Below are 23748 nucleotides of genomic sequence, written 5' to 3' on the forward strand. Positions count from 1 at the left end.
GATTAACCAGCCCCAAGCTATTCACATGTCCAGGAGAGGTGGTAATAAACATACAAGCACAGCAAAGTAACTTAAGCTTAAATACTAGAAAGCCCAAATAAACCATGACAAATGCTACATAATAAGTCACAAAGATTTCCACAGAGATTTTAGGGCTCATGATTCTTAGTCGCCACTTGATTGTCATTGCAGTCGGGAGAATTCTGAATTCTAACTCACTCATGAAACCATCCCTGGGTCCAAGTCGACAATTGCAATTTCCGGCCCTTAGCTGCGGTCCAATAAAGCCAGGAAAGGCAGCCAATATATTCATAAGCTTCACGAGGCAGACATACTCTTTGATATTTTGTCCTCATGCCATTAACTCAGTCAGGTTTGTTTCATTCAAACAACACATGCATCCATCCACACAATGTTCAGTACACTCTTGTAAATCAATTAGATACTGTAATGGTCACTGTTCATCCATTAGTCTACAAATGTTTTGGACACAACATTCCACAGGCTTACAGAAGCACATTAATGTCTACATGTATAAACAATAAGTTTCAATGTTGACACCAAGAAAGAATCCATCAACCTAGCTCTCAATGTAACCAACAGACATGTAGTTATGAACAGACATCAATGGATCTACAGTGTTTACTATGTACAGACACTTCACAAACGTTACCCAGTAACAGATCTGACATGCTACAAGATGAGAAAGAGCTAAGTTGTCCAGTAATTCATCCAAAGTTTTACAAAATTTAATATAACACACATTGGATACCAATGGTAGGCTCGTTATAAAATGTCAAAAGCATCATCAGTCTTAACTACTATGCTACCATATTCTTGGTAAGGTATATTGCATTCATTTGATCACTGCTGGTCCTTGGGTTGGTTTTCACTGGCATCTCCAAGAGTCCTAGAAGAATCCAGAAACAAAAGAGACAGTAGTGACATTGAGAGTGCAAGGTAAACACCAGCTACACAGATTATTTTGTATGGGTTACCACTCCACTGGTTAAATTAAGTGCTCATTTTAGAACTCAATATTGCAATAATCTCTTTGGAGAGCTAACTGGCAGTAAACTACCATGAACTATCAAAGTCACCAAATTCTCATATTCAAATTACAACAACATATGGACTTCCAATGTCAAAAATTCCAGAGAGTATACCTATGCCATGAGCAATTATTTGTTGCATTCCTCTTCACAGGAAGAGAGTATGAATTGGAAAACAGTGGGTTGTACATTTTCTTATAAAAGATTTGTTCCTCTTCACAGTGTAATGAACATCCTGCAAATCTGCAGACTTATCCTATAGACAAGGAAAAAGTAGAGACCAAGTGGAGGTCCTGGACAAATAGACTATTTCACTGTGGCTACCTGAATCAGAATTTCACCCCTGAGGAAAGATCAGAAGGTACAGCTCTGATGGAAGTGATTGAGTGGCCAAAGCCTCCCAACCCTGCTGTACGTTTTCAGAAAAGCAGTGACCCATCACGTGCATATTTTGTTATTTTAAATTCTGGAAAGACTTTCTATGTCGGAGATCAGTTGCAGGTGATGCTGCGTATGTACGATTTTGAAGGAAATCCAAAGCACTACGGGGGTGACTATCTCCAAGCCCGGATCCACACTCCAGAGTTGAAAGCCGGTTCAGCAGGAACGGTTATAGATCACCAAAATGGAACTTATCACATCAATTTTACTTTATTCTGGCCAGGAAAAGTCCAAGTGTCTGTTTCCTTGGTTCATCCCAGTGAAGGGATCGAAGTACTAAAACGGCTACGTGAGGAACAACCAGATCGAGTACATTTCCAAAGTACCTTTAAATTAATGAATATTTCAGAGACCACTGTGTGCAACCTATGCCTGCCTCAGAACAAAATACTCTGCAACTTCACCGATCTCAGGACTGGGGAGCCCTGGTTCTGCTACAAACCAAGGAAACTTCCTTGCTCTTCTCGCATCAACCACGGAATAGGAGGTTATAAGAAGCATCTCATAACAGAAAATGAAAGCCGCTTATTCCAAAGGCATGGCATTTAAGATTTTCTTTCTTATGATTTGTATTTCTCTTACATTGCAGCCTCTGATTAGATTTGATTGATACTGACAAGTGAGGTCCTTCTGTGAGTTATACTTCCCTAGACTGAAAGAGAAGTATATAGTTAAGTTCCACGGAGCTCCTTTACAGGAGAGCAAAATGCAGGATGCTGGTGAGTAGAGGAATTAGATTCAGCAAGAGAAAGAGTTATAGTACATTAACAAAATAAGCAGCACCCCACAGGTAAAAGGAAGCTGTTGGGGAAGGATGGATAAAGGAGCAGGACAGGACTTAAGGGAGAAAAGGGTTGGCAGTGTTCATTTGGTTGAGATCAGCACAAGAAAGTGAGCTGCCAGTTAAGTGATTTTCTTTTCATCTATCAAGTGAGTAAATCTAATAATAGGGGCATGTCAGAGCACTTAAAGCCCATAAAATGCGCATAAAGAACAGTATGGGAACTCTAGGATGCAGTAAATTACAATGGATCAGCGGTTAAATTACACAACTGGTGATCCAGAAATCCTGTACTAATAACTGAGAGAGAGCTGTAAGCTTAAACCTTACTCTAGAAGCTAATATTAACCTGGACTTTTAAACATAGTTATCAATAAATCCTATTTTGCAAAAGCTGAACTAGTTGACCAATAAACTTTTTAGGCAGAATGCAATCATCCTTCTCCATCCTGATCTTCAGACTCAGCAATCTAATGGACCCTAAATGACTCAACAAAGTTGTACCATAACTGCGAAATAATTAAACCAAATTCACCAATTAGTGTCTACCAAGGACACAACAACCAAGTTGAATGTGCAGAGTACTTCTCATTAATATCTTGGGGTAAGCATTTAAGTTGGGAGGACTGTTCCACAAAATAGTCAAGCATAATTAAGCTTGGAGATTCTGTGCCAGATTCCACCATATATTCTGTCCTCTTAGCAGGAAAGACCAACAAGAAGGGGCTGAGCATATAGGTGGGAGCTGACCTGGGAATTTTCAGCGTTATACCAAATCCATTAAGTCAATGCATGGGCAGGGAAACCACCTTTAGACTACCACCTACAACTTTCTTTCAGATGATGGTACAAATGCTCTTCTGTGTTGAACCGAAAGCTGTAAAGGCACAGAAGTTAGTCTGGATTAGAAACTAGAGTGTGAACATGACGGTGTGATTTAGGAGCAGGGGTTGTAGTTGCCAGATTGTGACCAATGGTTTTAGACTCATCCCTCAGAGAACACAACCAATCAGCACCTACCTTCTTGATTCTATAAGAATTCCGTACGTTTCATTTACTCCTCCCCATTCACACTTTCACCTGGTTTTATATCCTGAGCAAACTTGGAAAAAAAAAGACGTTTGGCTCCCTCAGCTAAATCATAGATATAGACTATTATCAGCTAGGTCCAAACACCAAATCTTGCAGGGATCCATAAATGTTCGTCAAACCTTTTGCTCCTAAATAATGATGGAGCACAGCATGTGCTTGCTAAAGGCAAGGCTGAATCACTCAACCATATTCAGCTGAAATAGCTAAGTCATTTCCTTTAGAGATCCATGCTAATACAGAGACCAATCAAGCCACTTCAATTCATTTGAGATCAGGAAACGATTGAGATAACTGGTTACAGGACCATGACACCTGACAAACTGAAAGCTGTGGTACCAAAGACCTGCACTCCAGAACTAGGTACATTTCTAGCCAAGACTTTCCAATGCAGTACAATACCCAGGATATAGCTGACACAGCAGAAAGCTGTGCTAGTATGTTCAGTAAAAGAGCAAATCTAATTTAACTAATCATCAGTCTATCAGTTTACATACAATCGTCAGCAACAAGTGTTGAAAATTAGCAGAAACTTATCTTTAACCTGTTAATCAATATCCACTTTGAGTTTGTCCAGGACCACACAGGTCCAGGCTTCATCATATCCTTGGTCCACACATCTGTTAATCTGTGGAATTCATTACACAGACGACTGTGGAGGCTGAGTCATTGGGTATATTTAAAATGGAGGTAGATTAGTTGATCAAAGGTTACAGGGAGAAGGCTGAAGGGTACGGGGTTCATACGAATAATAAAACAGCTATGATGTAATGGCAGAGCGGACTCAACAGGCCAAATGGCCTAATTCTGCTCCTATATGGGTACTGCACCACTTCCTGATCACACAACATACTGACATGGAAATCCAATAGATTCCAGTTAATTGGAGCATATCAGGACCAGTATATTTTGGCCCAATTAAGCAGCTGCCCCAATTACCCCAATCTTTCTGTTTCAACCAAAGCACTTTTATAGTTTTTTTTACAAAGAAAATGATTAGGTCGCTCCATTCCATAACATTACATTCCTCTTATGTTCATCCTTATTTCATTCTCAGATATGACCTTCAGAAGCTGATTTCCCCTGTTATCAAAACATTCCCTCTGCCATAAAACAAATTGCCTGTTATCAAAGAAAATAGTTTCCTCCCATATAACACAAGCACACTTGTAAGTTTCCCCATGCAAACCAGCAAAGTATCTGGGATTTCTTAGATTCCATCTTCTTCACACTACATTTTACAAAAGTTACAAGTTCATAAAGAATTCAGGTTTACAGATATTCTTCCACAGGACTGATAAATGACAATGTTTAAGCTGCAAGCATGCCAGACTGAGAGCCATCTTCATCAAAAATGATTTTGCCTACGCATGGCAATTAAAGGCATTGTCGTCACCAATCCCTAACTATATGCCAGACCCTTGTTCTTCAAGAGAGACTGACTTGGACCATATAGATAGTTAGCATGGATCTAAGTGTATCTTTGGCAACTGAGTCATCTGTTGAAACCCCAAAACCTTTCAAACATATACAGAGCATAGTTCAAGAACATGATGAAATAAGAAACTTAACACCATTCAGAACAAAATGTCAACTTGAATGTCAACTGCTGTAAATAGCATGAACCTTCATCAACAGGCTACAGGGTACACTGTCTACAGTGTCTATTATCAACAAAATACCCAAGGCTGTTTCAGCAATACATGTCAAACCTGCTTCCAGTGCCAAGAAAAAAAAGAGAAATACTTACATGGGAACAGCACCAACTCCAGATCACACAACATACTGATTTTACTTTTTTAATTGGGGAAGGGCAAATTATAAGGCTATAAGGCTAGAACTTGTGGGTGTGAATGGGGATGATGTTTTTGCAGGAAAATATACTATGGACATGTGGACGATGTTTAGAGATCTCTTGCAGGATGTTAGGGATAAATTTCTCCCAGTGAGGAAGATAAAGCATGGTGGGGTGAAGGAACCATGGGTGACAAGTGAGGTGGAAAATCTAGTCAGGTGGAAGAAGGCAGCATACATGAGGTTTAGGAAGCAGGAATCAGATGAGTCTATTGAGGAATATAGAGTAGCAAGAAAGGAGCTTAAGAAGGGGCTGAGAAGAGCAGGAAGGGGGCATGAGAAGGCCTTGGCAAGTAGGGTAAAGGAAAACCCTAAGGCATTCTTCAATTATGTGAAGAACAAAAGGATGACAGGAGTGAAGGTAGGACCGATTAGAGATAAAGGTGGGAAGATGTGCCTGGAGGACGTGGAAATGAGTGAGGTCCTCAATGAATACTTCTCTTCGGTATTCACTAATGAGAGGGAACTTGATGATGTTGAGGACAATATGAGTGAGGTTGATGTTCTGGAGCATGTTGATATTAAGGGAGAAGATATTAAGAGGAGTAGATAGAGTGGATAACCAGCACCTCTTCCCCAGGGCACCAGTGCTTAATACAAGAGGACATGGCTTTAAGGTAAGGGGTGGGAAGTTCAAGGGGGATATTAGAGGAAGGTTTTTTTACTCAGAGAGTAGTTGGTGCGTGGAATGCACTGCCTGAGTCAGTGGTGGAGGCAGATACACTAGTGAAGTTTAAGAGACTACTAGACAGGTATATGGAGGAATTTAAGGTGGGGGGTTATATGGGAGGCAGGGTTTGAGGGTCGGCACAACAATGTGGGCCGAACGGCCTGTATTGTGCTGTACTGTTCTATGTTCTATGTTCTATGAAGGAACCATGGCTTAATTATTCAAGAATATATTACATTTTCAGTAAGATCAACATCAAAGTGCCCATATTACCCAAAGGTCCAGGATACGTAACAGTACGGGCTACAGCTCAAAGAGGTAAGAAAAATCCAAGTTTTTCTATAGCTAATAATATAGCCTCATATATTAGAAAGGAGTCAGATATATAGATACTAGTCTGAATAGTGTTTAGATATGATGAACAAATAAAATTTACTCCATAAATACGTTTTATATCTGTGTGATTAATACTATACCACTCATCTAAACCACCTGCTGTGTCTGTACTATGTGAGATTTATGACAAAATTTGGAATTTCTGCAGTTTGGTCTATTTTATCATTTTGAAGATGGTGTTCAAGGCTTTGATTCTCTTAAAATACTCTTTTCCTCAAATAAGTTTTAAGATGTCAGTAGTTGCAAAGATCTTGACAGCAAAGCCAGGTCCAACATTTCATCAAATAACAAAAGCAAAGTAGTAAAGATGTCGAACATTTAAAATAAAAGTAGTAGATGCTAGAACTCCTCAGTGAATCACATTTCTACAGTTTCAGCTTTACCCACAAAGCCTGTGAATAAAATGGGATAACTGTCAACTGTTGGGGTAACATATGCCATATAAATGCTAGATGCACAATACAAAAGCCATCTCTCTCATTCATCAACTGAGTGAAAGTACACCAAGTTTCATTTGATGGGATGATAGATATACTTGATGCATACCAGATTCATCTTCATTCCTGACAAACTGTGACTATTAAGTTTGATTTCACAGATACTACATAACAAAAAAAACTATTTTGGGGAAGAAGAAGAAACAACAGAAGGGCAACAGTTAAACAATTTTTAACTGATGTTGGTATTGGCCCGATGCAAAATGTCAAGTAAGTAACACGGCAGCAGTGTCTGTGGAGTCAGGAATGATGGTGGTAATCATATCGGAATAATATGCTTATTTGAAAAGGAAGGTCAAAAATAATCCCTCGTGGTGTGCTGAGAGTAAGCACGCAAGCAACAACTTACAGAAGTAAACATGAGACTCCTATAGTCTGCTATCCAATTAACCAGATGTTTCAGCACTTACCTCACCAAGTATTGTTTGCTGCCTACCCTTTCAACTCACCAGGGCCTCAACAACATTTTGCAGTGAGACCAGTTATTCCTCATCCTTCTTGTTAATTCCTCATTAAAAGTGTTCAGCAGTGGATTTATTATGCAATCTGGAATTTGGGTTGAGAGAAGATCCTGAAATTTCTCTGACATGCCTTTCTACAGCTCACTCAGGTGGGCACAGTACCCTGAAGGTCATCATCTGGTATTCTTTCTTTCTCTTCCAACTCTGAGAAGATCAGAAACTGGAAAAGGTCATGATGGCCAACGTTCATGACTAATCATTTCCTTGCAATTGAAGACTGATTTCATTAAACTTTGCAAAGCTGTGGGGTCCGATAATATAGCAAGTCAGGTTCTGAAAGACTGTGCAGTTCAGCTGACGGATATAGTCAGCATCTCTCTGGAACAATCCATTGTCCCCTTGGTTTTCAAGGTAGAAACCATCGTTCCAGTGTCAAAGAGGGAGACAGTAACCTGGCTAAATGACTGTCGTCCAGTGACATAAACATCGACCACTATGAAATGCTTTGACCGGCTGGTCATGGAGAACATTAAAGTCTTTCTCCTGGCTACACTGGACCCTCTCCGGTTTGCTTATTGCTCAAGAGGGGAAGAGAAGATGGCGGCGCGACACAGTGCGCGTGACCGCTCTGAAATGATATCGTATTTGTTAAGTAGGGGCCGTGCACAATCCTGATTTGATGGAGATAGATGTGAGAAGCACGGAGGAACATCTGGAGAAACTTCTGAAATGCCGGCTTCGCTGCTGTTGCTACTGTGCGATTGAGAATCTCCGGAGGGGAAGTCCCCAGATCCTTGGCTTTCCCTATTGCCTGTTGCCGGGGCCGGGGTCGAAGCGCTTGGCAGAGATGGCGCTCGGTGCTCTGTGTTGGAGGGCTGGTCAGAGGCTCGAAATTTTCGGACGGACTTAAGTGTCGGCTGTGGTCAGGTGCTTCCAGGGTGCTGCATCGGCAAGTTTGCAGCGCTGGAAGCTCATGGCAGGGAGAGTTTTTTCCTTCCTTCTACTGTCTGCATGAGATGATGGGACTTTTGAGAGACTTTGAGACCTTTTATTACCGTGCCCATGGTCTGTTCTTTATCAAATTATGGTATTGCTTTGCACTGTTGTAACTATATGTTATAATTATGTGGTTTTTGTCAGATTTTCAGTCTTGATTTGTCTTGTGTTTCTGTGATATCATTTTGAAGGAACATTGTATCATTTCTTAATGCATGCATTACTAAATGACTATAAAAGAGGACCGCGTGTCCTCATAATCTAATCTAATCTAATCTAAAAGTTGAAATCACTGATGACACAATAGCCTCTGCCCTCCACTCTGTCCTGTCCCACCTGGAAAATAGGGCCTTATATGCCAGTTTCAGTTCAGCATTCAACACCATCATATCCCAGAAACTGGTGGGAAAACTGTCATCACTGGGTCTCAACATCTTCCTCTACAATTCAATACTGGACTTCTTAACAGTAGGGCCACAGTCAGTCTGTGTGGGCAGCAACATCTCTCGTCCCATTACACTGAGCACTGTCGCTCCCGAAGTCCGTGTGCTCAGCCTGCTGCTGTTCACACTGCTGACACATGACTGTGTCGCAGGGTCCAGCTCAAACCGTGTCATCAAGTTTGCAGATGATACAACAGTGATTGGCCTTATCAAGAATGATGATGAGACAGAGCATAGAGAGGAAGAGGAGCGGCTGGTGGATTGGTGTGAGAAGAACAACCTAAGCCTGAATGTGGAGAGGACAGAAGAAATCATTATGGACTTCAGGACAAACAATCCCCCTCTGCGAATATATGGCCTTCCACAAAGAGAGTTAAGTGCACCGTTCCTGGGAGTTCACATCACGGAAGACCACACCTGGTCCCTTAATACCACCTCCCTGAACAAGAAGGCAGAGCAGCGCCACCACTTCCTAAGACGATTGAGTCAAGCAAGGCTCCCCCCCCCATATTTACTGTGTTTTACAGGAGCACCTTTGAGAGCATCCTGACAAGTTGCATCTCAATCTGGTTTGGGAGCAGTCAAGCATCAAACCAGAACAAAGGACTGTGAGAACGTCTGAGAGGATCATAGGGGTCTCCCTAGCATCCACTGGGGACATTTGTCAGGAGCAGCAGCATACTGTTATTATTAAGATCCCACCCTTCCACCCAGCATCCTCTTTGACTTTCTACCACCAGGCAGGAGACTACGATGCATAAAAACAAGAACGGTTAGGGTGAGAAACAGTTTCTTCCCCCAGGCTATTAGGCTTCTGATCTCCCTGCGGCAACATATTCGAAGTGTTACTGCTTAATCTGTTCAGTAACTTACAATATTTAATATTAATACACTTTAGTCGTTATTTTTGTGTGATTCATCTGTAGATTTAACCCTCACCTTCATAAGTTATCATGTGTTATGGGTACTATTGTGCTCTGCACCCTGGTTTGAAGAAACACCGTCTCTGTTCTATATACATTACATGGTTATATATTTATAGACGTGAATATAGTTAAATGCCAATAAACTAGACTTTACTTGATAATTATGACAAGTCTGAAAAGAATTTTATTGCAGTTTCAAAAAGCATATAGAAGTGTCTTGGGCAGTTTCCTTTTGAGTGCTATCTGACTTCCACCTGCAACAATCAAGCATTCAAACTGATCATCATTCTCAATACAAAGCTCCCGAAATAGTCAAAATTGAGAGCATGGGACTTGATGTTATTTATTGCTGTGATAACACTATTTAATGATTTCTGCAGCTGATCACTTGGGTTTTTTTTCAATGACAAATGTTGCCTGTGAATGACACAGTGAATGGAAAGTATGGTAGGTATAGCTTTTTTCAGGAAAGTAATAACCCCACGGTGGCGTCCTGTCATTGATGGTGTCCCGACTGTTGCACAAGCAAGAGTGTTGGTGAGTGAAATGTCCTTCTCTTAGAAAAACTGCTCAACAACCCAAAATATTGACTCCCTGCCCCCCATATCGGTTTCTAGTCCTCCAGCAAATAGCAACTCTTGAACAATGCCTTCATCTTTCATGAAGCAAAGGTTCATTGCCTGGCTCAACCAAGTGCAGAGCAAATTCTATTGTCCTCAATATGTTGCCAAATATGTCTTCCACATTCTCAGACATTTCATCTATTATGACTGAGCAGAATGGTCTTAATTAATCGGTCTGATGACTTATGCAAAGCCATACTCAAAACCTCCTTTACTGCTGATAGAATCAGTTCTTCTCCAATTGTATGGCACTTTCCAGATTTAGCAATGAAATGTTGTTGAAGCACGCAAACCATAACTGTTTTGTGGTGAATTGCTGGCAAACGTATTTTGAAGTGTTTTCCTTTTCTGATAGCTTTCATGAAGTGAATAAAAATACACCAAGTTCATGTTTGCTTTAGCAGTATGTATTCTCTTCAAGTATTCAAGGAGCCTGGACGGTTTCATTGCTTCATTCGAGAAATCTTTTTCACACAACAGACGCATCGGCTGCTTTAGGTTGCTTGATGCTACATAAACCATATTTCAGATACTCCACACTATACTGTCTACACTTTTTCATTTGATCTGCTTCTACCGTTTTCGTTATGCACTAACGACCACAGTCCATCACCTATTGTTTAAGTCCAGCCTCAAGCACTGCAATCAATAATGGGGAAAGTTATGATGTCATAATGGCTCAGGCAAAACATGTCTCTCTGCTTGAAGGTACATAAAGTGGGACAGCAATAACCAATTTGGGCCATGGGCTAGAGAAATGTGGTCAAGACCATTCGAAAGAGCAGATTCTGACCTTTACCCCTTTGAATGCCATATCCTATTTCACAAGGATTGTGTCACCGTATGATTTGAGTACAGAAATTGTACTAGCTGAATGGCAATGGTGCTCAGGCTGGACTGGAAATATGCAATTTCTTCAGTCCATATTTCTCATGCTATTCCAAATACAGAAGTGTCACATTATTTTTCAATAATTATAACACACTTGGCCAGAACCCACTTGGAGAACTGTGTCAGTTCTGGTCACCCACTACAGGAAGGATGTGGATACTGCAGAGAGAGTGCAGAGGAGATTTACAAGGATGTTGCCTGGATTGAAGGGAGTACCTTATGAAAATAGGTTGAGTGTACTTGGCCTTTTCTCCTTGGAGAGACGGAGGATGAGTGGTGACCTGATAGAGGTGTATAAAATGATGAGGGACATTGATCATGTGGAGAGCGAGAGGCTGTTTCCCAGGGCTGAAATGGCTAACATAAGGGGGTATAGTTTTAAGGTGCTTGGAAGTGGGTACCGAGGGGATGTCACGGGTAAGTTTTTCACACAGAGAGTGATGAGTATGTGGAATTCAGTGCCGGCGGCCGTGGTGGAGGTGGATACAATAGGGCCTTTTAAGAACCTCTTAGATGGGTACATGGTGCTTAGAAAAAGAGAGGGCTATGTGCTAGAGAAATTCTAGGCAGTTTCTAGAATAGGTTACATGGCCGGCACAACATTGGGGGCTGTAAATTTCTATGTTGTATGTACTTCGAGCAAAGTCTAAGGAACAGTGGGTTAGCAAGAGATGAGGTGATTACATGATTATTGTAATCAATAATGAGGGACTGAGGATCAAATGTTTGTAACTAATTTCTTAAATTAAGCTTGCAATTCCCCAGCTGTCCCCTTGCTACCAGATGCCACTCTGGCCCCCTTAGAAACTTCCAACTTGCCCTCCTGAGAGAGTGTGATATCACCCACTTTGGGAAACACTGGTCTATAATAGCCAATCTAGAAGAAGAAAATATATGTATTAGGGTTTCCAATTTTCCCTAGCCATCATTTTCTTCACAGGAATTAATCCGTTTGATGCACAAATTTTGTCAAAATAATGAACTTTTTGGTCATCATTTTCTTGGTTTTCGGAAAAATGTCATTACTGAACAACTTTGTGAATACAACTTTTTGTATGTATGAGTTCTGTGCCCAGATACGATACATCATTATCAAGAAAGCAAAGGTTATTTAATTGGAAATGTACTGTACTCATTTACATATAGACAATGTTTTGAAATGTGTGCCTGACTCATTTTCCTTTGATTTTAAGGCAAAGGTCTTGGAAATTGTGTTCCTGGAAAGCCTCTGCTTTCACCGTCAGGATTTTATTTCCAGGACCTGTGGTCATCGACCAGCTGTAACATTCAGCATTTCAAAACTCCAGCAAGCATCATCAACTGCCTTCGTGGGAGAAGGGTCCACATGTTTGGAGATTCTACTATACGCCAGTGGTTTCAGTTTATGATAGAATATGTGCCAGGTTAGTTTAAGTAATTTATATTTTGGATGGCAGGAGCTGTAGCTTTTCACGAGATGTGGGAGATTTTAAATGTGGTGCCAGTAAGGACTTCATGTTCAGTTTTAAATTGATTGGGCAATTGGGAACTTGGCAAGGACCAATGAAAATAAATTAGGTTTAAGAGGAGCGGCCATTGTAAGAGTAGACAGTGTTAGAGTGGGGAACTGAGGCTTTGGCTCAAGAGGCAAGCAGAGAGGGGGTGAGGTTTCAGACAAGTTTTTCTTTTGTCTCTTTATTATTGCATGGGAAGAGCAGCAAGAATGGGTGCCAGGGCAGTGCTGTGCTCCTTTTGCATTACGTGGGAATTCAGGGAGACCTCTAGTATCCCTGATGACCACATCGGCGGGAAGTACATCTGGATGTTGCTCCTTGCAGACTATATTAAGGAACCGGAACTGAAGCTCGATGACGTTTGGCTCATTCAAGAGAATGAGAAACTGATAGATAGGAGCTGCAGGGAGACAGTTGCATCCAAGTTGCAGGAGGCAGGTAGCTGGGTAGCTGTCCTGAGAAGAAACGGGATTAGGCAGACAGTGCAAAGTACCATTGTGGCCATTCCCTTAATAGCAAGCTTTGGATACTGCTATGTGAATGACCTATTTGGAGATATCTGCAGTAACCAGGTCTCTAGCACTGAGTCTGGCTCTGCAGCTTAGAAGGGAAGAGGGGAAATAGGAGAGCAGTTGTATGGGGATTCAATAGTTAGGAGAACAGACAGGATGTGAAAGAGACTCCTAGATGGCATGTTGCCTTCCCGGTTCCAAGGTCAGGGACATCTCAGATCAAGCCCACGGCATTCCGAAGGGGAAAGCTGAGCAGCCCGAAGTCATGATACATATTGTTACCAACAACGTTGGTGGGAAAAGGGGTCGTAAATTGGGAACAGATGTTCTCAGCGAAATGTACAACAGAAACGTGGAGGTTGTTTGAGGAGTACCTGCATGGAGTTCAAGATAATTTTGCCCTATTGAGGCAGAAAAACAATGGTAGGATAGAAAATCATGGTTGATAAGAGAAGAAGTGGAACAACTGCTCAAGAGCAAGAAGGAAGACTACTTTAAGAAGCAAAGATCAGACAACTCTCTTGAGCATTGCAAGGTAGCCAGGGTGGAACTTAAGAAGGGACGTAGGAGAGGTAGAAGGGGACCTGTGAAGGCCTTTGTGAGTAAGATTAAGGAAAACCCCAAATAATTCTTCTAGGAACAGAGGGATGACCAGAGTGACAGTGGTGTCAAATCAGAGATATAAAAAGAAACACGTACCTGGAGCTGGATGAGGAAGGGAAGGTCCTTAATGAATACTTTGCTTCAGCATTCACCAGGGAGAGGGGCCTTAACCTTTATGAGCACAGGCCAATATGCTGCAGCATGTCAACATTAAGAAAGAGGATGTGCTGGAACTTTTGAAAGACATTAGGTTAGCTAACTCTATAGGGCCAGATAGGATATATCCCAGGTTACCATCAGAAGTGAAGGAAGAGATTGCTGCGCTGTTGGCAGTGATCTTTGCATCCTCATTGGCCACAGAATCAGAATCAGGTTTATTATCACCGACATATGTGAAATTTGTTAACTTGGCAGCAGCAGTTCAATGCAATAAATAATATACAAGAAAAAAATATAATTAATTAATTAATTAATTAATTAAAGTATACATGTACTGAATAGATTAAAAATTGTGCAAAAAAACCAGAAATAATATATATCAAAAAGTGAGGTAGTGTTCAAGGGTTCAATATCCATTTAGTAATCGGATGGCAGAGGGGAAGAAGTTGTTCCTGAATCACTGAGTATGTGCCTTCAGGCTTCAGTACCTCCTTCCTGATGGTAACAGTGAGAAAAGGGCATGCCCTGGGTGCTGGAGGTCCTTAATAATGGACGCTGCCTTTCTGAGACACCACTCCCTGAAGATGTCCTGGGTACCTTGTAGGCTAGTACCCAAGAAGGAGCCGACTAAATTTACAACCATCTGCAGCTTCTTTCGGTCCTGTGCAGTGGCCCCTCCATTCCAGACGGTGATGCAGCCTGTCAGAATGCTCTCCATGGTACAAATATAGAAGTTTTTGAGTGTATTTGTTGACATGCCAAATCTGTTCAAACTCCTAATGAAGTATAGTTGCTGTCTTGCCTTCTTTATAACTGCATCGATACGTTGGGACAAGGTTAGATCCTCAGAGATCTTGACACCCAGGAACTTGAAGCTGCTCACTGTCTCCGCGTCTGATCCCTCTATGAGGATTTGTATGGGTTCCTTCGTCTTACCCTTCCTGAAGTCCACAATCAGCTTTTTCATCTTACTGACATTGAGTGCCAGGTTGTTGCTGCAACACCACTCCACTAGTTGGCATATCTCACTCCTGTATGCCCTCTCGTCACCACCTGAGATTCTACCAACAATGGTTGTATCAACAGCAAATTTACAGATAGTATTTGAGCTATGCCTAGCCACATAGTCATGGGTATAGAGAGTAGAGCAGTGGACTAAGCACACACCCCTGAGGTGCACCAGTGTTGATCATCAGTGAGGAGTAGATGTTATCACCAATCTGCACAGATTGTGGGCTTCTGGTTTGGAAGTCGAAGATCCAGTTGCAGAGGGATGTACAGAGGCCCAGGTTCTGTAACTTATCGATCAGGATTGTGGGAATGATGGTATTAAATGATGAGCTATAGTCGATGAACGGCATCCTGACATAGGTGTTTGTGTTGTCAAGGTGGTCTAAGGCTGTGTGGAGAGCTATTGAGATTGCATCTGCCATTGACCTATTATGGCGATAGGCAAATTGCAATGGGTCCAGGTCCTTGCTGAGGCAGGAGTTCAGTCTAGTCATGACCAACCTCTCAAAGCATTTCATCACTGTAGATGTGAGTGCTACTGGGCAATAGTCATTAACGAGAAGTACCAAATGATTGGAGAATTATGGTCATGTGATGTTGGTACCGGAGGCATGGCGCACACTGCTGGAAGTGATACCTTAGGGACATTTAAAAGACACTTAAATAGGTACCTGGATGAAATAAAACTGGAGTGCAATGTGGGAGGGAAGGCTTAGAATGATCTTGGAGTATGTTAAAAGATCGGCGCAATATTGTAGACCAATATTGCGGTTCTATGTCCTCTGAACAGTGCAGCCCAGAAATAGGCCATTTAGCCATTGGTGCCTGTGTTGAGCATTATGCCAGTCTAAACTAATCTTATCTGCCTGCAAATTAATCTCATCTTTCTATTGCTAGCCTGTTCCCTCCCCATGTTCTAATCTTCTGTAAGTATTACACACACAAAAAAAGAAACAGAACTCACAGACCCCAAAATCCTCCACCTCTCCCTTGCAGAGAAAAAATAGCAACAATAGCATCAAATTCCCCATCCCAACCCTGCAGGAAAAAATGGCATTCACAATCCCCAACTCAGAAAAAAATACAGTGACAATAACAATCTCCGACCCCCTCACTCGCGGAAAAAACGACAATAACAATCACTGACCTCCTAACTCGCAGAAAAGTGCAGTGAGAGCAAAAATTAGCATTCCCGTTACAAGACAGTGCAGTTAATTGATATCATAAATGTTCAAGTGAGTTTGTTTGCTCCAAGACAATAATGTAATTTTTAACACTTCTCATTATCACAGTTAGAGAGGGTTGTGTGCAATGGGACTGTATGAAAACTGAACACAACCTGTCCCTCCCAACCTCCCAGATAATTTTTTCCCCTTTTTATCAGCAACTAATCCAAAGGATTAAATTGTATTGTTTTCATGTTGACTTTGGTTGATTAGATTCAGAATTTGCTTAGCCACAGAAGGCAGAAGGTTGAGATTTGTTACTCTGAGGGAGGACTGTGATCAGTGGTGTTCTGCAGAAATCAGTGCTGAAATTAGATTAGATTAGATTCAACTTCATTGTCATTGTGCCAAGTACAGAAACAAAGCCAATGAAATGCATTTAGCATCTGACCAGAAATGCAAAGAATAGTGTTATTTACAAAATAACTGCGAATAAGAAAGTGCTACAGCACACAAATATAAAAGTATTGAGACAGTGCATCACAATGCAATACTGCTTAGCGCTGTGATGAGAGGTTCAGCAGGACTTTAGAGTGCAGTTTTCATCTCTATACAGTTGAAGAAATATAGTTGTATTGGAGTTGATGCACTACAGACTCAATGATTATTCCAAGATAATAATACACTCAGTGGCCACTTTATTAGGTACACCCCTATACTTGCTTCTTAATGCAAGTGTCTAATCAATCATGTGGCAACCACTCAATGCATAAAAGCATGCAGGCATGCTCAAGTAGTTCAGCTGTTGTTCAATCCAAACATCAGTATGGGGAAGAAATCTGATCCTAAGCCCTTCAGTTCACAATATTGAAACAATATTTTAATCTAGTCTAAAATTTATCTAATGCTTCTCTTCTACGTAGCACTCCATTTTTCTACCATTCACGTGGCTATATGTGCTTCTGAAATGCCTCTAATATACCTATCTCTGCCTCAGTTTTTGTCAGAATTTATCTACTAATTCAAGGTCCAATTTACAGTATCAACTTGGTAATAACAATAATACTAATGCTTATTTCCTGTTTTTAGGTCTCAAAAATGTAACTACCATGGTAACGGAAAAATATGGCCCGTACAATATTGTGGATATAGAAAATGACATTACCATGCATTATTATATCCATGCCATACCAATTCGAATACCATTCATTTCAACTCTGAACCTTCCATTCATTGCCAGCAAGTTGGATGACATTCCTGGAAGAAAGAACACAGTTATAGCCTTCACTATCTGGTGCCATTTCAATACTTTTCCGGTAGAGCATTACATCCGACGACTACAGAACATCCGGAGGTCAGTTCTACGCTTGCTGGGTAGAAGTCCTGATACAGTAATTGTAATAAAGACAGCCAATGTCCAGGGCCTTCCACGAGACGTTAGTCTCTATAACAGTGACTGGTTCTCCTATCAGCTTGATTTAGTGATGAGAAGGATGTTTGAGGGCATCAATGTGGCATTTGTGGATGCATGGGAGATGACTATAGCCCATTATCTGCCGCATGACATACACCCCAAAGAAATCATCATCAAGAATGAAGTATCTGTGTTCCTTTCATATGTGTGTCCTCTATGAGCAATAAGTGCTGCTTTAAGTACGTTTGTATGTTGCAATTAAGTTCTAGTAATAATATGATCAACATTTAAACCACCAAAAAATGTAATACCAGCATAACTTAGCTTCCTCAAATTAACATATTGTTCAGCTATTTCCATAGGGCTTCTCCTGAAGATCTGCTGCAAAATCATAAATCCCTGGGATATAACATCTATATAAATTCTATATAAATTCAATGCTGCAATCACTAACTTTCAACCAATGACTTTCGTTATCAAGACTGGATCAGAGCTCTCACACTTATATAATGGGGGAGCTGGGAAGTGGGGTTCAGGGTTTACAGAAGTAATGTTGCAAGAGGTTAAAGGTAAATGATGAGAGGTAATCTCCCAGTCTCCCTCCCCCAACCCCACAATCATTGGGTAGCCCCTTTGTATTTTTCATTTACGCTCTGTCCTTTAGTAGACATATTCCAAACATGACTGAAGACCCCACATATTTACGAATGCTCCTCACCACCAAACCACACAAGGTCTCATCGGAATTGGAATTATTGGATTATTGCCACTGTACTAAGGTGCAGTAAAAAGCTCATCTTTCATACAAATGAATTCAATAGAGAGTAAACTGAGGTAATACAAGGTAAAACAATAACAGAATGAAGAATAAAGTGTAACAGCTACAGAGAAAGTGTGGTGTAGCTTCCAGTAGACAATAAGGTGCAAGATCATAATGAAGTAGATTGTGAGGTCAAGAGTCCATCTTATCATAATAGAGAACCATTAATAGCCTTAAAATAACTGACTGTGCTGTTATAAGATTAGCAATAGTCTTATAACACTGCCTCTGGTTTGTTAGACTGCTAGGTTCTTGGGAGCAGAAGCTATTTTCTAGTTCCTCCAACAGTGATGATGACAACTTTCTGCCATTGTGCATTAGACCAGAACAGTTTTATCGTGAAACAGAGCAATTTCACTTGAATTCCCTGTCTGAAGAGAAACATAGCTTTTTTAAAAACTTTGGCCTGTTCTTCTTCAGACAGACGCACTGTCAATATTAACCTCTTTTGAAACGATATCTGGAGACATTACAGAAAAACTGCACGTGGAGGACCATTTTTTCTAAGGCAGAGTGAGCTAGATGTGTTATTTCCATTGTCATCAAGGCAGATAGGCACAATGGTGTGTATAGCTGAGACTGAAATGAAGTACAAAATATGCATGTAACTATCCTCCATTCAAAATAAAATTGAAACAACTTCTTTACCTAATTCAGCTTTCTTCACTACAGTCTCCCCCCAGAGTTTTCTAACTAAATTAAATGAACTGTTCAGTCATGGTTTACTCCTAACCTGGCTATCAGCCCTTTGCTACATCTAGTTCTTCAGCTGGCAGAGTTGCCAATTAAATATTTGACTAATTTATAATTTGTAACACTAATATAATTATGATTCCTCCTTTGATCAATGTGGTAAATGCTTTTATGACTTTGTTATTATCTTTGTGCTTTATAGCTTAATTGCAATTTGTCATGGAGTTCAATTATTCATTCTTATTCTTTTAAAAAGTGAAAAATTCCAATGAACGTGATGAACAACTAAACTGCTAATTCTTTCAATGCCTTTCTTACCAAATATACATTAAGGTATGCAACAGGAAGTTAGCATATTTTCTTGGCATTTAGAATGAAACGAATGGTGGCACTATCTGGATAAAGTAAAGGCAATACGTCCGGGGGAGCTAAAGAACATGGCTGGTGATATGATGAAAGGAGCATCGGATATGTTTTTAATTTGGAGATATAACATGGCAACAGGCCCCTCCGTCTCCACAAACCCACACAGCCCAATTACACCATGTCACCAATTAGCCCACTAACCCACAAGTCTTTGGAACGTGGGAGTAACCTGCAGTTGCCGGAGAAAACCCACGCAGTCACGGGGAAGGCATAAAAAAATTCCTTACAGACAATGGCAGAATTCAACCTGGGTTGATGGAGCTATAATAGCGTTACACTAATTGTGGCACTACCATGCCACCCAGAGATTTTTGCAAGTAGTCTGGAGTTTAAAAAAAAGAAGAATCATAAATATTTACAAAAGAGACAGGACATTCAGCCCCAAGTCCATGCTCAGTAATGGAAAACTTACTTAGATTATTTTCCTATTCTTGACTTGTAACCTTGTAGCACTCAAGTGCTCATCCAGAAACATTTTGCACAATAATCATTTTGGTGTCATTGACAAATTTCTGAATCAGGATTCCTTTACAAATCATTCATTTGAATTGTGAAAAGCAGGAAGCCAACAATGAAGCCTGTGGAACCTCACCATTTACAGCTTATATTCACTGAACCATTCCCCTTTATCTTGCAGTCTTTAGCTCTGCATAACACATAATGACTCCATCAAATGCATTACTCTCCTTCCCAAATAATTCATCACACTCAAAATTCCCCTTACAAATCCATTGTGACTAGCTAGCATTGTTCTGAGTGATGATTTATCCCTCTCCCCCAGTACTTTCTCTAACAAATTTACATCCTTATATTGGGCTGTTCGGCCTCCAATAAACTACTTGATCCGTAGCTCCCCCCGCCCCTTTTTTAATAAGAAAGGACATTAGCAGTTTTCTAGTTCTCAGCACAAGGCTTGTGGACAAAGATGAGTAAAAATGATGACTGGAGCCTCCTACATTCCTACATTCCTACATTCTCCATTCACTCTTTTAGATGCTTTCAAAATCTGTCAAATAAATGTTTCCTAAATGTATTCTGCATAACTTGCTTACAATTATTGAATGTTGAATTTGCATAAATCTCTGATATATAGTTTCAACATACTGTCTTCTAGGATTATCAAATGTGAGGGGTTTCTTCTTTCATGTTACTTGCTAAGGCTAATAAAATGGCTTCTCTGTGGTGTTATAATAAAATGGCTTCTCTGTAATGGTAACTGATGAGGTAATGTTCTCTGTAGCAACATGTATGGGTTATAATTAGTGATAATGGGACGTATTCATTTGCTAACCAATTGGGGTAGATGTTATTCTTTCTTGTGTATCTGAAAGCTGTTGCTTGCGTGGGATTTGAGAGAGAAGGCGCGAGGAGGATGAAGGGAGAATATGTGGCTTGAGGAGACGGTTGCCGGACCCGCTGGGCCTGGGCTCGGGGCGGGAGCCCAGGAGTCGACGACAAGCGAAGGAGGATCAGTGAAAGGGAATCCATGAGCTCCAATGTTTGTGCACTGGACATGTTTATGAGATTATTGGTGCCTTTTATTTGCTTTCCTTTTCTTTTGTTTCTCTACGAAACCCATGCTTAAATATAAAATCAAAATCGTTTAACCGAACATTGTGGACTGAATGTTATTTCGGGGTACGGATATTACACAGGGGACACAACACTCAGCATCCACCCAAACAAGAGTGCTAAAGTTTGGCCGGGTAGTGGGCGCCACCCCTGAGGTCATGCCACTAGATGCAACGAGTCCTACAATGTGGGGTTACTCGTCTGGGATATGGATTTTTATAGGGTGCTGTGTGTTTGCCCTGTTTAAATCAGTGCTGGTGTGTCTCTGTGGGATTGCGGTTAGACATATGTGCCTCTGTGGGTTTGGGGTTAGTAACGGGCTGAGCAGGGTGGAAATTCGCACCTTGGGTGAATTGTCAATTCGAATTTTGAGTATGGTTAAAGCTGATGGCGAGTTTGAAATTGTAGAGCAAAAAGTTGATAAAATGGGGGGCTCAGACCTTGCTTTAGTGCGGGCTAGTGCTGACGTCACGAAGGTGGGACTGCCAGTGTCTATTGGTGCCCCGGGTGAGGCGGGGCCAGGGCTGTCCATACTGTCAGGAAGGAGGGGGCGGAGGCACGCGAGACGTGAGCAGAACAGATTTCTCAGTTGTTAGATGAGTGACGGTGCTCGGTTGAGGGAGAGCAGCAGGGATTGGTTGAAAGTTTGAGTAGGTGGGCTGGTGACGGTGTTAGAACTGTCAAGGTTAATTACCCCGTACTGACAGCGGCCAGTTATCTGAAAGCAGGGGAAATGCATTTAGTTCGCTGGAAGTAAAATGCAGCACCTTGGGAGGCTTTCCATACCTGTGTCAGGAGATTGGGGGAAAGTTTTCAGGGTATCTTCTCTGGCTAGGGGGGCAGATAAATTGCTTGCAGTGCCAGGGAGATCATTTAAAGGGATCAGCCCCTTCCTCAGTTGTTCAGCTGATCAGAGAGGTGTCGGGAAACTTAGTGGAGGTCCAGTGGGGGAACGGCTTGGGGTCTCTGGGGGAGCACATTCCCAGCAATGTACCAAGGAACTCCAGGAAGAAAAAGATCCTATTTCTGAGGGCTTAGTGGGACCACACTTCAGTGTGTCGTTACGGACGGAGGGAAACTATGCTAAGGCCATCCTCGACACCAGGGCTCAGGTCAAGTTGTTGTACAGTTTGTTTTACAACCAGTATTTGAGGCATTTTCCCCTGACACCATTCCGGGCACTGGAAAGTCAGAATATCAGTGCTGGGGATTATCCAGAAGACGATTATTGGTCAGTGAAACTGGAGTTGACTGCTGAAGACACCTCGGTGAGAGAGAGGTCGCGGCGACTGGCTCCTGTGGATGTGGAGGATGCAGGCAGCGTATGTGTGAGTTATAGGACCCTGAACAGGCGCACTGTACCTGACTAGTATGCGGTCCCAAGAGTCGAAGTTACACTGGTCTGTCTGAGTGGTGCGAAGTGGTTTACTGTGCTGATCTGAGGAGTGGATGTTGCCAGATCCCGATTAATGAGGCCGACAAGGAGAAGACGGCTGTTATAAGTCCCCTGGGATTCTTCCAGTCTAAAAAGATGCCCCAGGGCATATCCAGAACCCTTGCAACTTTCCAGCGATGCATGAGGAAGACAGTGGGGGATGCGGAATTTTTTGGAGTTTTAGTGTATTTGGTTGATCTCCTAGTATTTGGATCTGCCTTGGAAGAATATGAAGCGAGGCTGTTGCAGAAGCGGCTGAGAACTAAAGAGTTAAAGCTTTCTCTGGACACGTGCTAGGTCTGGCGAAGGTCACAGCTCGTGAGTGACTGTCTCTACGGGATCAAGTTTGAAGTGAAGACGGAGAGACAGAATTCCCAGCAGAAACTGGAGAAAGTGATCCAGAACCAATTGGAAGACTTGCAAGTTGGGGAAGGCAAAGAAAGCTGTCTGACTAAGGCCAACAGAAAACCAAGAGCCCAGAGAGGGGAGTTTGACTACGCTTCCAAGGAGGTGAAGCAATTGCGGACAGATCTCGGAAGAGGGAAGCAGATGCTTGAAGGGAACCTGAAGATGATCATCAACAGTTTAAATGAAGTCGAAAAACTGAAAGTTGACCTGGAAGAAGTCATTAGGAAGAAAAAGCTGGAGGCAATTTCAGTGAACACTAAACTGGAGGCTGAACAATCTTTAACCGCTGCTTTTCAGGTCGGGGTGGAAGAAGCTGGTGGAGTACCTGCATCCCAGATTGAGAGGGTCAAGAAGCGGGAGTCAGAACTGCTGAGACTCTGGCGAGAGTTGGAGGAGTCCAAGAAGAAGCTGTTGTCTCGATTACAGGAGCCTGAAGAGGCTGCAGAAGCAGTCCAGGCCAGGTGCTCCAGCATGGAGAGAACCAACCAGCAGCAACAAATCGAGGAAAAGGGGAAGAATACAGATTCAGCGGATGATGAGATGGAGGTGTGGTACATGCTGCCTTTTGCTAACTTCCGCCTGTTGGATGAAGAGACTCCTGGCCCTTCTCCCACTGAGTCAGGTGAGGTGGGGGGGGGGCTAGTTGTGGGCAGCTTGGGTTACTGCACGACCCTGAAGGAGAGACAGGGGTGCCTGAACCCAGAACAGGAGGCTCTGGGTTGCAGTGGGGGCATGAGTAAGAGATTGAGAGAGGATTTGGCAAGCACACCCAAGGTATCCCCAGTAATGTTTGAGCCTGAAGGGTTTAGGTGAGGGGGTACGGAGGTCTCGGAGGATTAGGAAACTCCCAGGTAGGTTGGCCTATGTAGCGCCTGGGGAACAGGCCGAAAGGTCTACTGTTTGGGGAGCAATGTCA

General features: G+C 41.9%; 1 protein-coding gene across 1 annotated transcript; it reads left to right on the top strand.

The window, feature by feature from the left end:
- Positions 1 to 1409: 1409 nt before the first annotated feature.
- Positions 1410 to 17698, top strand: LOC134347503 (NXPE family member 3-like). The gene is made up of 4 exons (XM_063049838.1): positions 1410 to 2029; positions 6132 to 6205; positions 12314 to 12523; positions 17154 to 17698. The coding sequence occupies exons 1-4, from the start codon at positions 1425 to 1427 to the stop codon at positions 17696 to 17698; spliced, it is 1434 nt and encodes a 477-aa protein (XP_062905908.1). The 5' UTR covers positions 1410 to 1424.
- The last annotated feature ends 6050 nt before the right edge of the window (positions 17699 to 23748 follow it).

Source organism: Mobula hypostoma, chromosome 6 (genome assembly GCF_963921235.1).
Source record: "Mobula hypostoma chromosome 6, sMobHyp1.1, whole genome shotgun sequence".
In the NCBI taxonomy this organism is placed as follows: domain Eukaryota; kingdom Metazoa; phylum Chordata; class Chondrichthyes; order Myliobatiformes; family Myliobatidae; genus Mobula; species Mobula hypostoma.

Bases quoted from the DNA above. Each gene is read 5' to 3' on its own strand.
- LOC134347503 (XM_063049838.1), top strand. From the start codon at position 1,425: ATGGAAGTGATTGAGTGGCCAAAGCCTCCCAACCCTGCTGTACGTTTT. The intron at 2,030-6,131 runs GCATGGCATTTA...TTACATTTTCAG, and splicing joins GAAAGCCGCTTATTCCAAAG to TAAGATCAACATCAAAGTGC. The intron at 12,524-17,153 runs GTTAGTTTAAGT...TCCTGTTTTTAG, and splicing joins TATGATAGAATATGTGCCAG to GTCTCAAAAATGTAACTACC.